Here is a 17,834-nt window from a genome sequence, read left to right as displayed (position 1 = left end):
CTCTGAAAGAGTCAGTGCCTCCCCAGCCATGAACCCCACTGCACGTCACTGGTACAAATAAATCTGCCTTACCTTTGTGCTATTAAAAAAATCAGAAAGCTGAGATTCTCAACTTTCCGATGCCGTTTGAATTTAACACTGTTTAACACTTTACAGCAGTAATGTGGGACTCTGTTACAAGTAGAAAGGAACTGTTTCAGAGACTTCCACACAGACTAAAAAAGGTCTGGAAATAACAAGAAATATGAATTAATAATATTAATACTGAATGTTCAAGATCAAAAAACATGTTTGAGCAGATGTGAAATAGTTGAAAGTTTATTTCTGCAATCTCAAAAAGTTTTGTTATGGACATTTACAGTTGTTTCTGATAATAAATAAGCTAAAAACTTCAAGTCTGTTTTTTTCTTATTTACTAAAACACACTGTTTTAAGCTTTTATCATTTATAATAATAATTAATTGCCAGATACCTAGACGGCCTGTTATAATGGCAGTCTTAAAAGGGTTCATCTTTCATAACTTATTAATCACCATTTGTCATATCATCCTCTGTATTTTGATATTTTTTGGCAATCAGATATGTTCCTATCTATGTTATGAAAGCCAAGTCGCCTTTGTGTGTGTGTGTGTGTGTGTCTTGGGAATCACAAAAAATCCTCAAAGAGCTGACAACAACAATTTGGCATACTTATAGATTTTTGGTCAAGGAAGACAGTAGCAAAAACGGCAAGATGATAGGACCAATATTTTGAGAGATATTAGTAATTTTGGAATACAATAGCCTCACAATCACGTTGCTATGCCCAGAACACTTTGGCAGTGACTGCTGGACAAATGCAGTACAGCATGCACAAATACACAACAGCATAATTACTACCACATCTAGAACCTGTGGATCCCCATGGGTCAACACACTAGTTTTTTAATTAATGATCATTTGGATGTTCATAAAATCTCTAAGTAAATTCAAAAGTTTTCTTTTTTTTATCAAAACAAAAAACATTGAGTCTGAAAAAGCCTTTTTTTTTTTTTTTTTTTTTTTTCAAAATCTATCATATCACTAATTGAACATAAAAACAGGAATCTGCAAAAACAGGCATTTGTCAGATTACATGGATTTTATTAGTCCATCAGTGTGGCAGAAGATTATAGCGACATGCATCAAAGCTGAAAAACTGCATTAAATTATTGATTTATTTCAATGTATTGATAGGATTAGTGTGTCAACTGTTATTAACCCTTTCATGCATGAATTATAAGAACCTTAATCAAGATTTTTTTCCTCAGTGTTTTTATTCCTCTTTAGGCATTAAAAAAAACAATTTTTCATGAACCTATTTTTCATGGAGTTACAAAAATGTCCTCTCAGCTGAAAACGATGTGTTTAATTTTAGATGCAAAGAAACATGTATTTGCTGAGTGACTGTGAGAAAACGATGAAATAAAAACATTTTTAATGCTGCTAATCTGATATTTTCTCACATTTTAACATACCTGCATGGAGATAATATGCAAAAAAACAACTTTTATTTAAAAAAACAAAAACAAAAAACAACAACTGTTAATCACAGTCTAATAACAATAACCATTAGCATGTAACTTTGCATAAACAGCAAAGTTACAGTAATGGTATGAATGTCAGTATATGGGATGGTGCATAAGCGTCCACTGTGTCATCTGATGTGGAACTAAAACAACAAATTCTTTATTCTTCTATTTTGGTTTTAATTATTCTTCTGTACAGCACTTTGGTCCACTGCGGTTGTTTTAAAGTGCTTTACAAATAAAGTTGGATTGGATTGGATAAATATGCATGATCCTTATTAAATAAACCAATAAATAATAAATAAATAAATAAATAAATAGAACAGCTGTCCATTGTGTTGACCACGATGCATGAAAGGGTTAAACCAGGGGCGTCAAACTCATTTTAGTTCTGGGGCCACATTCAGCCTAATATGATATAAAGTGGGCCGGACCAGTAAAATAATATAAATAATAGGATAAGAACTGATAAATAATGTCAACTCCAAAGTTTTTTTTCTCTGTTTTTGAGTGAAAAAGTCAAATTCCGTAATGAAAATGTTTACATCTACGAACCGTACTTGAACATAACATGAACAACTAGAAGCACTCGGAGAGCGAATACCTCTGCCAAGGCTGATCAGTGGCCCCCCCCCGTGGGCCCCCCCACGCCAAGGTTATATTTTTGCCAGGGTTTGTTTTTTTGTTTGTTTGTCTGTCTGTTTGTCTGTCCGTTAGTGTGCAACATAACTCAAAAAGTTATGGACATGTAACCCCCATGAATTTAACAGGCAATTGTTTGATTTTAACATGATAAGATTATGCATGCAGTTACACTGAAAATCCACAAGGTGGTGCATATTCTTTACAAATGACAGTGAAGTATCGAAGAGGGGAAAAAGAAAACGAAAGTGAAAAGTAAGGAGGAACGTATGGTAAAAATGCGTGTACAGTCTTTTGTGAGCAGCGTGGAGTTTTTTTGTTGTTTATATCTGCATAAGTTCAAAGTAAATGTTAATTCAGAAGAAGCAAGTTGTTCCTAAATATTTTTTGTTACCAGAGGATTAAGGAGGACCACTATTCAGTGTGTTTCATAACAGTTCTCCGGTGAGTGTGCTTTTCTTTCATTTAGCTTAAAGAAAATGATGCTAGCTCTTGCTAGATTCATGAATGCAGATGGTATTTTATGTTAACAAAACCAATCGGAGAAACGTGAGGTGTTTAAAAAGAAAACTCAGCACTGTTGAATTCATGATATGTGAATTTTGAGAAGATATGTCAACTGTTTTCTTAGCAGAAACGATAGCTTTGTGAATAATTTTATTTAAGAACATTAACAGCATGTTAATGTTCTATGATTTTGAGCATTTGTGCAAGCAATAAGCTGATATAAGTTTGAAATGAGTGTTTAAGATCCTGCTAATGCTGCATAGTGTGAAGAATACTGGACTTTAACTGAGGGTAAATTGTACGCTATGCAGGTTGGGGTTTTTTTTATGGTCGATTTCTGAAAGAGGACGACTGCAATCTGAGGTGTTCCAGTCAGCGGGAACCAGACCGCTCATCACTGCTGCTGCACGCAGAGGAGTCACAGAGCCAGTCCATGGATTTGGATTCATCAGCTTTCCATGTGGATTCCAGATAAGATTTAGAAAAGAGAAATAACTATAAGGGGGCCCCTAATTAACTAAAAGCTAAGACTGAACTAAAAGGGAAGGACATGGAACCAAAGTGACTAAGGGAAAAAAACAAGGAAACTTTTTACTTGACTGAACTGAACTTGAAATAACTTTTGACATAAAAAAAAAAAGGATCCTACTTTACCATAAAGGGGAAAAAAAACTGTTAACAATTCAGGTACCCAGGTACAATTGTTGAGATTTGCCAATTTATTTTATTTTATTTTATTTTTTTCTTTAAGTGTTGAATTTACAGAGCTCTGGGGAAAAAAAATACAAATTTCAGTTGAGGTAATGTATATTGTGTTTTTTTGGTTTATTATTTTTTTTCATGAGAATAACTGAGGGACAAATTGGCACAGTTATCTTTAAGAAGTGCTTTTGTTGTTTTTTTGGGGGTTGTGAATAAATGCACCCAGTTATCGTATGGAGTTGTTGTTGTGTTTTGCTTACTATCCTCCTCTTAGAATCTGGATTCTAGATATTGCTGTATTACTACTCTCTTACAATTAGTGTTACAGACAGATTTTGATGAAATTTTCAGGGTTTGTTGGAAATGGGCCCCCCCGTGGGCCCCCCCACCCCCGATCACCACCAAAATTTAATCATTTCTTCCTTATCCCATTTCCAACAAACCCTGAAAATTTCATCAAAATCTGTCCATAACTTTTTTAATTATGTTGCACACTAACAGACAGACAAACAGACAGACAAACAAACAAACAAACCCTGGCAAAAACATAACCTCCTTGGCGGAGGTAAATATGAACCTGAACATTCTTAAGAAAAATCAGTGCAATTTTAACAATATTATGTCTTAGTTTATCATTTATACATGTACATCACAACTTACAGATCACAGTGGATCTACAAATACACAAAACATTTAGTAACAGGCAGAATATTGGTATAATTCCACATACTTCTCTTAAGAAATTTCAGGTTATTCACATTTTTTGCAAAAGGCTAGTCTGTAAACGTAAACATTTTTGTGTAATTTTACTTTTTTTTTTTACACTACAACAAAGAGAAAAATTTATAGTTTTCATTATTTATAGGTTATTATGATAGTGTTTTAGTGCTCTGACCCACTTGAGATTGAATTGACCTAAAATGATTGTAACGTCATTGATTGTTAATATCATCAGTATAATTGTTGCATTTCAGACATTCATTCCAAGGTCCGGATCGGACCCTTTGGTGGGCCGGATTTGGCCCCCAGGCTGCATGTTTGATACCTCTGGGTTAAACATTTTAGATCAGTAGGTGTTTTTGGTCACTTGCAGCTGTTTAGGTCTTTGAGAGTTTTCAAACCACCTTCAAGATGCTGAAAATCCTGAGTTGAACTAGAACAAATGTTGCAAACCCTTTAATCCTTTTTTGTGATTATACGCCCTGGTTCTGGTCAAAGCGTGTATTTTGAATTAAAAATTCCCCTTTAAGATTCTCCTCGAAGAACAGGACCCCCGCGGACTTTTTTAATGAAGCAAAAAAAATCCAATAGTAACACAAATGCAATGTGAATATGAGAGGAAATGATAAAGAAGGGGAAAATGTCATGTATGTCCTGATGAAAGTTGAGATGTGTGATCAGAAGAGGACTTTTGAAGGTTGTGTTGCTGTCGGTTACGGCTGACACAGCAGGATGAGCCTCATCACTGAAGCAGCTTCAGAACATCCAACCGCATTCTGCAGGTAGAATCATTCATGAGTCTACAGCGTCCGTCTGTGAAAACACACGCTGTGTTCTGTACCTGTGATATCATGATCCCAAGATAGCAAGATGACATGAAGATGAGAGAATTGATTTAGTGTTAATAATTCACTGATTTCTATATGAAGGCTGTAATTTAGGATTATTATACATGACACACTTTCTCCTCATACGCTGAATAATGACTTAGATATCAGACTGGGAATGTTGGAGTCAATTTAAAGTTCAATGTTAAAGTTAAAACTTCATTTTAAAACTCCAGGCTTTGAAAAACCTTCATGTTATAATAAAGCTGTGCAAAGTCTATTCTGTTCTGTTTTCAAAAGAATAATAAAACTAATACTCTTAAACCATACGGACCTAGTGCTACTTTAATGACAGCCCCCAAATGATTTTTTCCTCCCTATTTAACCTTTTTTAAAATGATTTATTAGAATATTTACCTTCTGTATTTTGCATTTTATAGTGAAAATCATGCATTTTCCTTTTTTTAATTTACTGATCATGTAGATGTTTGTAAAAATTCAGTTTAAAGTTAAGGGTTATTATATCAAAAACAGACAAAACTGAAGGAAAATTGACTTTTTCTGCAAACATATCAATACCTGAATATGAACCAAGTGTGTCCATCCACTGTCACTAATGCTCAGTAAGACCACAGCATGCTGGGAATGCTTGAGTCACACACACTGTTTTACCTCTGTACTTATATAAAGGACCCATATTAACAAAATGCATTCTCCCACCTTTACCTTAAACATTATCAGTACATGCTTAACGTCTTTGTCCTTAAGGGTTAGTATGAATTTTTAACGCATAAAGACCCAGTGCGACTATTGTGTCAGTTCCCAAATACATTTTTCTCCCTATTAAACCTTTCTTAAATGAATTATCACCATTTTATTATAATATTATCATCTGCATTTTGCACTTTTTCAATGAAAATGATCTATTTTCCTATTTTTAATTTACTGATCATGTAGATGTTCATCAAAGCTCAGATTAAAGTTGAGGGTTATTATATCAAAAACAGAGAAAACTGAAGAAAAAATGACTTTTTCAGCAAAATCTGTCATTAACGGAACATAAACCCAGTGTCTCCATCCACTGTCATTGAGCCAACTCCATGGGTTTTACTGGTGAATCAATGTTGTAGAAGATGACAGTGTTTCCATGTTGACTACGGAGCCTCTGAACGTCCAAATGGTCCATATCTGATGACCATGAAAAGATGACAAACTGTATTTTGCACCAAATTACATGTATTGATAGAATAAATAGATTAACAGGTATTAACCCATAAAGACCCAGTGTTACTTTTGTGAGAGTTCCCAAATGAATTTTTCTCTCTATTTAACCTTTCTTAACTGATTTATCACCATTTATTCTAATATTATCCTCTGTATTTTGCATTTTTAAGCATCAATCCTGTATTTTCTTATATTTAATTCATTGTTTGTCGATGTTCATAAAAGATCAGATGAAAGTTGAGGGTTATTATATGAAAAACAGAGAAAACAGAAGAAATGTGACTTTTTCAGTAAAATCTATCATTAACTGAGCATAAACTAACTGTCTCCATCCACTATCATTGATCCAACTCTATGGGTTTTACTAGTGAATCAGTGGTGTTGTAGATGATGGTGTTTCCATGGTAACATACAGAGCCAAATGGGTCATATCTGATGACCATGAAATGACGACAAACTGCATTTCACACCAAATATTTACATGGATGGATAGGATTAGTGGATCAACAGGCATTAAACACTTATGATCAGCAGATGATTTTGTTCAGTGGTGGATGTTTGGGTCTTTATGGCTTAAAATAATGAGAATACGCTTCATTCTGTAAGGTTTCATTTTCAGCAACTAAACTCATAACATTATAATGTCTTTTTTGCACAGTCTAGTATCTGATTACTTTTTGCAAACCATAAAACATATTTAAAACCACATCTATGTAGTTATCTGTTCTGAATAGATCATGAAAATATACTGCCGTTACCTGGATAGCAGTGATAGATGGAAAAAAGAAGGGAAAAAGGGCTGCCGTGGCTTAGAAGGTTGGAGAATTTGCTTTAATTCCCTGGAAGAGCAGTGACATAGTTGGCAGATGTGCCCTTGAGCAAGGCACTTAACCCTCCTTTTACTTGGGTGCCTGACATGGCAGCCCACTGTTCCTAGTCTGTAGTGTGTGGTGTGTTCCTGCATGTTCAGTTACTGATGGGTTAACCCTTTATAGTTCCCTTATAGAAATATTCTGATGTTCAAAATGTCAACCTTAGTGTGTTATTGGAAGACATAACAAGACTTTATCACTTTGGTGAATTTTTTCAAAAATTTGTATTGTTATGTAGAGAATCAAGGTCAGTGAAGGTATCATATTTGGTTCCTTACCCATAAATGGAAAATAAATAAATAAATAAAAAGAAAAGAAAAAAAAAAAATCCATGAATTAAATACAAAAAATATAAGAAAAACACATGTATGGTGAAAGGAACATGTATTTTAGAACATTAGACCAGTGGTTCTCAGTCTTTATCTGTCAGGCCCCCCTTTAGAGGATGAAAAATCTCCAGGACCCCCTCAATCCCGCAGCAACAATGTAACAGTAGTGCAATTATAACTTTTAATGAAAGAAACATCAATATCGTAACAATACTTTTTGATTTTCCTTGAATAATTTTTTGTTCAAATTAAAAATAGCTTCGATTTTTGCTTGAATAATACAAATAAACTCAAGACTGCTCCCTGAGACAATTTTTTCCAAATAAAAACAGGAAAACCGCAATTATCTTACAACTATGACAATGAAGTTAGTTTTTTTTTTTTTTTTACAACAAGCAAATGTTGGTAACAAAGACGAACATTTGAACAATATCAGTTCCTGCAATGAGCCCATTTCCATTGCACATCTCAGAACATTAAAGTGCAAACTGTACAAACTGTGCAAAAACAGAAACATCGCTCATTTTTCTTTTCCAGTTCAGTCCTTGTCCACTCTCCAAATCTAAACTCTTGGTCTAGTCTAGTGACAGATCACCATGGCAGTAGATTTGTTTGTTGTACGTCCCTTAAATGAGTCCAGGGTGTTCAAATGCTAAAACATTAGTTTCACCTGCTACATGTTCTAACTTGAAGAAAAGAAAAAAAAACAACCAGGACTGATCCCATGCCCCCCATGGCAAACCTTTGTGCCCCTCCTAGGAGGCCCGCCCCACAGTTTGAGAAATACTGCATTAGACCAACATTAGTGCTGATCCAGACACCTGTCCACATCCACATTATCCCTTCGAACATTGTTCCTTACATAGTACCATTACTTCATGCAGGACCGTTTCAAGATATCTGGGGGCCCTAGGCAAGAAAGTAAGGTGAGGCCCCTAATACGCGCAGATGTGGTGGTCGAATCACCGAAGAAGAAAAATAATAATTATTATTATTAGGCCTATTTATTATATAATAATATGCAATTAGTACTGATTGTAATAGATTTAAAAATGATAAGATTTTTTTTTTTCCTAGACTGTGATGTAACTAATTCCATGTAGCCTGATAAATACCTTCAGCTTGTGAGGAGGTGGCATTGTCACTATCAATTGGCGCTGACAGAAATTTAAGCAAAGCACCTAAAAAAGCAAAAAAAAAAAAAGGCATTTGGTGAGTAGGCTTACTTTTGTCCTTATTCTAGAAGTATGTGATTAAACTGCGGAGGATCTGATAGTAACTTTGCAGGAGAAGAACTTCACTTCCCATAATGCACCAAAATGTAACGTCAGACCTCATCGGCAAAACTACCTGAGCACATGGTGCAAAGTATTGTGATGTGTTGATGGGCAAGTGTGGAAAATATAGATAATTACAGAGTTTAAAATGTAGGATTGTGATTACATGGTTCACAGACATGGTTCACAGACACCGCCATTCATTTTTTTTGATGTTGTATTTGAATATTCTGAATATTTGACGATTTTGAAAAGTGATGTAATTTCCTAATTATTCTAACTGTTCCTGAACGCCTCATGTATAGTTTACGTGTGCCTCCTTGAACGTGAACAGAACTCAGTTCCGCAGTGAGGGCACAGAGCTGATGTGAGGGACTTTAACAAATGTTGGCTTGAAAATACAAACTTTTGCTGCAGTCCTACTCTAGTCCTCTTCTGTGCCTAAACCAGCTGACACACAAGGAACAGATGTATGGATGAGACGGACAAACGCAATGGAAAGGGACATTTTTCTCCTAATGGGATGGACAGATCACCAACGGAAGTTGCTAGCTAACCGAAAATGTCCATGGAACTGGATGGATTATTTGTCCAAACTGGATGGGATTCATAGGACCAAACGATTTAGTTTGGAATACAGTTGTGTGGGTGACCGCAGCAGGAGCAGACAACTGTCCAGAGTAAGTGAAAACACTTCAGTAGGCTTAGCTTTGGCTTTTCATGACTAAATACTGTTAATGCTGTCGTACTTCGGTCCTCCACATCCAAATTATTTAACTCCAAAGAAGTTTTGGAACGCTGTACAACAGTAGAAAAGAGCGATGGAGAAGTTGTGTTTCTTCTCTCCTTAAATTCTTCCAACAGAACACAGTTGTGTTGTGTGTATATGATTAGTTCTTGAACTGAATCCTCTCCCTCTCATGCTAACATCTGTCTGTGTGTTTGGTCACTGATGTGAGGGCTTTTGTTCGCACACTTTCAAACATATCACACAGTTGTAGCCTATTTGGAGAAAACACTGGTTTACTTAATACTTACTGCTGTGTCGTTGCCGTTTTTCCTCTTCTTCTTTATTTCTTTTGTCTTTTTTCAAACCCTGAAGGGTAGGAGCGCTTCATCATTGCTGTTCTTTTAAAATGGCCGCCGCCATGCTCAGTGTGGACAGACCGTTTGTTCCTCCACTGACAGCAAGTGGGGGGTGTGCGAGGGCGATTGTCACTTCTACATGACCCTCATAGCATTTGTCATTGCATAGGGGGAGTCCCCCTAGTTTGGGGGGGGGCCCAGTCACAAAACACTACAGGAGAGGGTTAGCGCTGCCTCACTGTGGTGGTTTGTTTACGATGGATGGATTTTAATTAGCTGTACAGATAAATGACCATGCGGCCATCGGGGGCCCTCTTCAGTAAGGGGGCCCTAGGCAGCTGCCTAACTTGCCTACGTCATCCCGGTGGCTCTGACTTCATGGTACCTAATGAAGCAGGTACACTCACTGTTCATGCAGAGGTGGACCTTACAAACCCTGGAGACCACACTGGACCTGAGATTGGTGACTCACTGTCTTCACTGGAACTGTTGTTGTCACTGTTGTCACAAGTGTTAAATCCAGAGGGTCATTTCTGTGTGTGTTGCATGTCTGCATTTAAAAAAAAAAAAAAGGATATATATATATATATATATATATATATATATATATATATATATATATATATATATACAGGGTGGGGAAGCAAAATTTACAATATTTTGAGGCAGGGGTTGAAAGACAGTGTATGACCAATTAGTTTATTGAAAGTCATGATTATTTATTTGCCACAAGAAAATTTACATAATAGAAAATGTTTTTATTCTATGTGTCCTCCTTCTTTCTCAATAACTGCCTTCACACGCTTCCTGAAACTTGTGCAAGTGTTCCTCAAATATTCGGGTGACAACTTCTCCCATTCTTCTTTAATAGTATCTTCCAGACTTTCTCGTAATAGTTTTGCTCATAGTCATTCTCTTCTTTCCATTATAAACAGTCTTTATGGACACTCCAACTATTTTTGAAATCTCCTTTGGTGTGACGAGTGCATTCAGCAAATCACACACTCTTTGACGTTTGCTTTCCTGATTACTCATATGGGCAAAAGTTTCTGAAAAGGTATGGATAATAGTGTTAGGTATGATTATGACATCAATATATGTTTGGTTTCAAAACAATTGACGTAGTGCCTGCTGAGAAAAAACAACTAAATGTTCATTGTAAATTTTGCTTCCCCACCCTGTATGTATGCAAATTTAAGCATGTATGTATGTATATACACATACACAGCAGAGGCGATTTCTCAAAGACTGCAAGGGAAGCTCGGCTTCCCCTAAAATTACGAAAATTAAATGGTTAAATATGTTCGGTTGTGTTGACATTTCATTGACTACAAATGTGTTAGAACACGTTCATCTCACAGACGAGTTCGTTCAGAATCAGCTTTATCACAAATCAGCTGACTCGATGTTGTTCACTTCTCATACATTCCCGTTGTGCTGTTTTCTCATACGATCTCTGCTCAGTGCATTTGCCCGTAGATGCTCAGCGTCCATGCACTTCAACGGGACTGAGTGGAACAGTTTTTTTCATTACCTCAAAACTGGATGGTAATTGGATAAATGCCACGATGTTGTCCCGCCCTCGGTCACTCAATGTCTCTGGGGATGAATGAAGCTGTGGGCGGAGCTTGGCTGGGCTGGACGCTGGGCTTCCACATGCTGATTGGAGGATCAGTCGAAAGGCTGCATCCCGTTTGATTGACAGCTATTTTGAGATCTACTCCTTCACTTGACAGAGTTCAGTTTAATACCGTTGTGTATTCTGCTGTGAAATCGAGAGAGAAACCACTACGAAATTACTTGTTCATTTCTTGCACTGTAAATAAAACACACTCATTGTACTTCCTTGTTTCAATTCAACATAATTTCAATGTTTTTTTGTTTACTTGGTACGATAAGGTCACTGACCATTTTCTTAAGGAACAGAGGGCCGAATTTATGTTTAAATAACATCATTTTTTTTTTTTTATGTAAGCCGACAATGAGCTTCCCCTCTCTGAAAGACGAGCAGCCGCCACTGATACACTGGTCATTTTGATTATTAGTATTATTTTATCTTAATTATGTCTTTTCTGTTATATGTATGTGCGTATGCATGTATGTATCTATGTAGGTATGTGTATGTCTGTAGATAGATAGATAGAATTATTTATTTATTTAATTAGATATGTTATTTATTTATTTATTTATTTACTTACTTACTTACTTACTTATTTATTATTTGTTTTTGTTTTTTTATCTTTCCCCAAGGGTAGGGAACAGGTTGGGGTGGGTGGGTATGATGGGATGGGTATTTTTGTTTATTATGTAAAAAATAAAATAAAAAAAGCCTGATTTAACAAAATTTAAAAGGTGTAAAAGATGATGCAAAGTCAAAGCCCATGAATCTTTATCATTACCTGGTGAAAAATTTCATCTGCAAATAAACCTTTAGCCTTGTTTCAAAGCTCAATGGCACTGCGGATTGTGTATTAGGTGTTTCATTTCCATTCCTCTCTTGGGGAAAAGTGGAAATGATGTCTGATAATGAATCGCAGGAAGCGGTCTGGACAGAAAGCCATTAGGATTCATCCTATAGGAAGCATAATTGTTCACAGCTAATTCTATATCGGTCTGTTCGGAGACCTCACAGTACTGAAGTGTCAAACAAACAGACAACCTGCAGAAACAGCCTCCTCTGGCTCCACCCCTGGGGAGATAAACATATTATCAGCTAAAGAAAACCCAAATTAGTTCAATCACATCATGCACATACGGTACAACACTCGTCCAGGTAATTACTTTAAGCTTGTAGAGGAAATGAACACATCCTGTCCACAGAGCTTGGACCCTAACCGTGCAAAAACTGACTGAGGCTGGCTGTTATCAGCGCAGAAGTCATGCCCATAAAACAAACATTCTGTTTAACCTTCTGCTTTCAGACTCCTTTTCTGTAATCACACACAGATGGGCAGATAAGAGCTGACAGGAGGAAGCAGGAAATGTGTTGGCTACTATGTGATCACTGAAAAAGACAGCGATCCACTGCTGCCTCGTCTTCCTGCTATCAACCCACACTCAGCCGCCTCATTTGAATGTGGAATTATACAGTATTCTACCCACTATCACCCCTGCTGCGACGCTCTCTAAATCGGTTTATCTAGACTTTTTAGATAGTAACAGACGTACAGAAAGCAGGAAATCACCGCTACGTTGAAATGCATCCAGAATGTGTTAATTAACAAGTGAATATCTTGCTGATGCTCATACATATCCAGAAGGTACTAACCCAGGGGTCTGCAACCTATGGCTCCAGGGCCAACCGTGGGTCTTTAGCCTCTCTACACTGTAAAAAGCGTATTTAGGCCCCAGTTGAAGCAAGGTACAAATTTACACAAAGGCAAAGTAAATTTCTCATGTTCTGACTGCAAAGGTAATATGTGGTTTCAAACAACTTAAAAATGCTTGACTTAATACCAAAGTGATTTATTACTTTGATCCAAAGTTCAAAATTAAGTTCTTTCCGAGCGTGTGGTGTCACGCAGTCAAATGTGCGCCAAGTGTGTGACGCATTATCTCCGCGCCCTCTGAAACCCTACTTGTGAATATCATCGGTTTTTTACATATTTTGGTAAGTTTTTCCTTTAGCATATCAAAATTCTACATTCTTTTATGTTATAAAAAAACAGAGTTTTGATATCGCATTTATAATTTTAAGAAGTTAGGCATTAATTCAAGGATTCTGCCGTTTAAAACGGCCATGCATTGAGTTGGAAAACTCCAACACCCATAATGCACCATGTTTTGCCGCCTCTTTCCTCTGTATTCCTTCCCTCTGCAGCCGAAGAGACGCGATTACCGGAGCAGTCAGTTTGGACATAAACAACGTAGGTGAGTTTGTTAAAATAGTATAACTTTTATTCTAGACGACTTGCTGTTTTCTTTGCACTGTGAAAGGTTGTGTGGATAAATGGATATCTTGCTACCGCGTTCTAAATTGGTTTATTTTATGCATTTTATGTCGATGCGTTAACGATGCTGGCGCTCTCCCCAGACAATAAACCAACCTGATTTAGGTTTCAAATTAGAGCTGCACGATATGTATCTCGTGAAACAAATTTGTGGCACTGCTACCTTTGGTGGCTACGGTTTTGCGGCACTCGGAGCTAATGCTAGTTCGGAGCTACTACGAGTTCGGAGCTATTGCTAGTTCGGAGCTATTGCTAGTTCGGTGCTATTGCTAGTTCGGAGCTATTGCTAGTTCGGAGCTCTTTTATAACCGCTTAGTTTGGCAGTTGTCAAATTTGTATGTAAACACACCTTTTGCCTCAGGTTAATGAAGAGTTCCACAGGGTTGTGGCCCTCCCTCTCAAGTCCAAGTTTTTTTTGAACAACTTGACCACTACTCCAGCAGACTGTTGGCATTGGCAAGATCCAAGAGAGGAACTGCAGGGGACAAAATCTCTCCCATCCTACACACGTTTGATCGGGTAATTAGCTGCTTTAGTCCTGATTCAGTCCTGATTTAACACTGCAGGCATTAAATCTCCATTTCCTTTGACTTTATTTACAGTATAAATTCTGTGAAAAATATTAAATTTATGATTCAAAACACCTTCAACGGTACTTTTGCAGTTTTTTTTTTGTTTGTTTGTTTTTGCAAATTTCCATAATTTTATTTACATTTTTGCTCAAAAGTTGCCAGTTGTGTCCAATTTACTTTTCATTATCCAAATAGTCACCATTTAATATGTGTCCTAATTGGTTACAAAACTTTAAATTGGCATTAAAAATATTGAACTTGGACATTAGAGTGGCATTAAAATGCCATTTAAAATTATTTCATGCTTTTCAGCATTTTTTTCCTATATTGCTTGAAAATGGTGCATTGCATAATAATGTGGAACAGCAATTTTCCTTTAATTGGACTTACGTGGCAAACTAATTGCCACAGGAGTCTAGGATGGATATCACTGACCCACAGAGACCTCAGCACAATACCATCCATGAGTTTCACTGGAAAAACTTTTTTTTTTAAATTTTATTACACTTAAGCACAATTGCATAATGTGAGAAAGAGTTCTTCCCTGTAATCATAATTGACCCCTTGTCCAAGGGTAGTCTTATTGTCAAATTACTGCTTGATATTAATTCTTATACTTCAGGCCAAAGACATCAATCTGAAGAGAGAATGTCTCCTAAAGGCCCTTATCATTGTTCTTGGGGAGGATACTCGTGATCTTGTCAAGGAGTTTGTGGTATGTAACATTTTTTTCCTCAAAGCCTGCCTCTTGTGTTTTTATGCAACTGTACAGCACTTTGAATTGCCTTATGTATGAATTGTGCTCTATAAATAAATTTGCCTTGCCTTTGCCACAGAATTAGTTCCTATCTGCAATAGTTAAAAGGTATAATTTACTTTTTTTTTTTTTTCCAAAAACTGGTGGCAGCACTTTTTTCTCACCTAGAAAATTGCATAAGTGATTATTATATTTAAAAAACAAGTTAAAAAATAAAGTTTGTTTCGGAACCCTCCTACCTGCTCTGCTTTTCCGGGTCTGCGTGTGTGCATGGGCCCTGAGGCGCGTGCTCATGCTTTCCTCAGCAAACAGAGCTCCGTTCACCTTCTCTGTTACCGACCTCACTCACTTATTTTTACAGTATCACCCAACAAGGGACCATAGCGGCGCTCAGGGACCGCACTGGCTGCGCTGGCACCATTTCTGGACCAACGTGTGCATGCGCAAAATGCCAAACATGACATGAGGACGTACGACGGCAATTTGTAGCAGGTTGACTCAATGATTGACATTTTGGAGAACCAATCACTTGCGTGATCCAGCTGAAACTAACTTTATTTTTTAACTTATTACTTTAATATAATAATCATTTTTGCACTTTTGTGAGAAAAACAAAGTGTTTCCACCAATTATTGAAAAAAAAAAATCATCAATTATAGCTTCAACAGAGGAAAACCTGCTTTGAACCTAAAGTTCCAATCAGACATTTAAGACCAGTGGAAAAAGGGAAAAAGTTCTTTGTGCATTGATTGATCTTAACAAGGTTTCAAAGTGAAGCTTCAACGTGCAACAACAAATGGGGAGGGGATAAAAACAGAAATAGGCCGTTTTGTATGGCGCTTGAATGAGGGTTAAATGTTACAATGAAATGTATATACGAGCAGTTGAGGTTTTTTCACACACACTTAAACCACACACACACACAGACGAACAGATTCAATACAAGCTCCAATAGAACAGACGTGCTAGTGTGTCCTTCTGATCTGCGCGCTCATGACTTGTTTTCCACGTGTGTGTGGCCTCTGTGCAGTGCACTTGACAAAACTTTTGACACTGGGGGTTTCTGAAGGTGCCCATAGAAATGTAAAAAACACTAGAAAGGAAATGACGCTTACTGCTGTGGCCTAAGTGGCGGGCAACTTGTCACTGGCCAGTTAAGTTAAATCTTAATATCCACTCATGCAAAAGCTGGAGCAAACATCACATAATGTCAGACAAAGTAATTGTTGGTGATTCCTTGTATTGATGGTAAGTGTTAGTATTTTAGTCAGAATAGTGTTTTTTTTTTAAATATCTATTTTGTAGTACTTTAAATTACTGTTTTCATTTTTGTAGTAATAGCATTTCTCCATGTATTCAGTAGGGCTGGGACGATACAGTTTTGTCACGAATTGATTCATATTGCAATGTCCAGGGGCCGATACAGCAAGTTACAATAAAAAGTAATATATGTACCTTAAAATGTGTTAAAAGCAAACAGCTATGTCGAAATTCATAAACCAAATGCCATTTGACATTTATTTAAGTGTTGAGACTGAAAAGTGCATTAACACAAAATGGAACTCAGTGCTGTGTAACTGTTCCTTTAAAAAAAAAAAAACATGAATGCAAAAGTATTGAAAGTATTAATACTTTGAAAAAGCATAAATGTACCCACCTCTGCTTTGTCCCATTTAAAAAAAAAAAAAAAAAAAAAAAGAGAGAAACACAGGGACACCTAGTGTCCAGGTGGAGGGTGAGGTTGGGAGCAATGACAGCGTGTAACTTTTTCTTTTCTCCAAAGTGTTATTTTTTTCAAAAGCATTGACCCAATGTAAACTTAGGGGTTAAGTTTAAATTCCAACTGGTAGGATACCAATGCATGTCATAAGACTAACACTATTGTTTTCTGCTCTCTATAGGACAGTCGGGAAGACGACCTTCAGGTTGATTTGGAGCAGGTGACCATGGCGGTATTTTCCATTCGACAAGAAGGATGTGTCGAACTTCCTCCGGAGGACATTGGTATCGTTATCGAAGGCGTAACAGTCTTAAATGAACTCAGCTCTGTCCCATCTGCTTGTGCCCTGCTGCTCGGCTTGATCTACATTCTCAATCTTGCCTACCCTAAAAGCCTCCGTTACACTTTCGAGGTTTTCCAGAAAGTTGTTATGGAGCTAGATTCTCAGAAAATGTCCCCAAAAGTTCATACACTCTTAGGAAAACTGCAAAGTGCAGATTAATGGTCATCTTAAGCCTATGTACATATTTTTGCATTCAGTGTTAAAAAATGTTTTATAAAGTTGACAGTGTTTAAAAAGTTTGAGACTAGAAAAGCACTTGGAGAGCGCAGACCTCCGCCAAGGCTGATCAGTGGCCCCCCCCCCGTGGGCCCCCCCACGCCAAGGAGGTTATGTTTTTGCCAGGGTTTGTTTGTTTGTTTGTCTGTCTGTCTGTTTGTCTGTCCGTTAGTGTGCAACATAACTCAAAAAGTTATGGACAGATTTTGATGAAATTTTCTGGTCCGTGGGCCCCCCCACCCCCGATCACCACCAAAATTTAATCATTTCTTCCTTATCCCATTTCCAACAAACCCTGAAAATTTCATCCAAATCTGTCCATAACTTTTTGAGTTATGTTGCACAGACAGACAGACAGACAGACAGACAGACAGACAGTGGCAAAAACATAACCTCCTTGGCGGAGGTAAAAAGAAGCACTTTATAATCCTTCAGAACATAACAGAATAAAAATTTCCAGTTTTTTTGTTTTTTTTTTTTGTTTTTTTTTTTCTTTTTGCTACCTGCTGGAACTGTGCTTTCAGTGTTTATGGAGCTAGATTT

At 37.0% G+C, this 17,834-nt stretch overlaps 1 protein-coding gene across 1 annotated transcript; it reads left to right on the top strand.

Moving 5' to 3' along the window:
• Positions 1 to 13,511: 13,511 nt before the first annotated feature.
• Positions 13,512 to 17,234, top strand: LOC115420372 (uncharacterized). Its single transcript, XM_030135608.1, has 4 exons — positions 13,512 to 13,599; positions 14,087 to 14,202; positions 14,878 to 14,970; positions 16,914 to 17,234. Exons 1-4 carry the CDS (start codon positions 13,512 to 13,514, stop codon positions 17,232 to 17,234), a joined length of 618 nt encoding a protein of 205 aa, XP_029991468.1.
• The last annotated feature ends 600 nt before the right edge of the window (positions 17,235 to 17,834 follow it).

The sequence above is a fragment of the Sphaeramia orbicularis genome, chromosome 6, assembly GCF_902148855.1.
Source record: "Sphaeramia orbicularis chromosome 6, fSphaOr1.1, whole genome shotgun sequence".
NCBI lineage: Eukaryota > Metazoa > Chordata > Actinopteri > Kurtiformes > Apogonidae > Sphaeramia > Sphaeramia orbicularis.
This window is presented reverse-complemented; position numbering and strand designations above follow the sequence as displayed.

Coding starts and splice junctions, on each gene's coding strand:
- LOC115420372 (XM_030135608.1), top strand. CDS start 13,512: ATGTTTTGCCGCCTCTTTCCTCTGTATTCCTTCCCTCTGCAGCCGAAG. Junction 14,203..14,877: donor TCCTACACACGTTTGATCGG/GTAATTAGCTGC, acceptor CTTATACTTCAG/GCCAAAGACATCAATCTGAA. Junction 14,971..16,913: donor ATCTTGTCAAGGAGTTTGTG/GTATGTAACATT, acceptor TGCTCTCTATAG/GACAGTCGGGAAGACGACCT.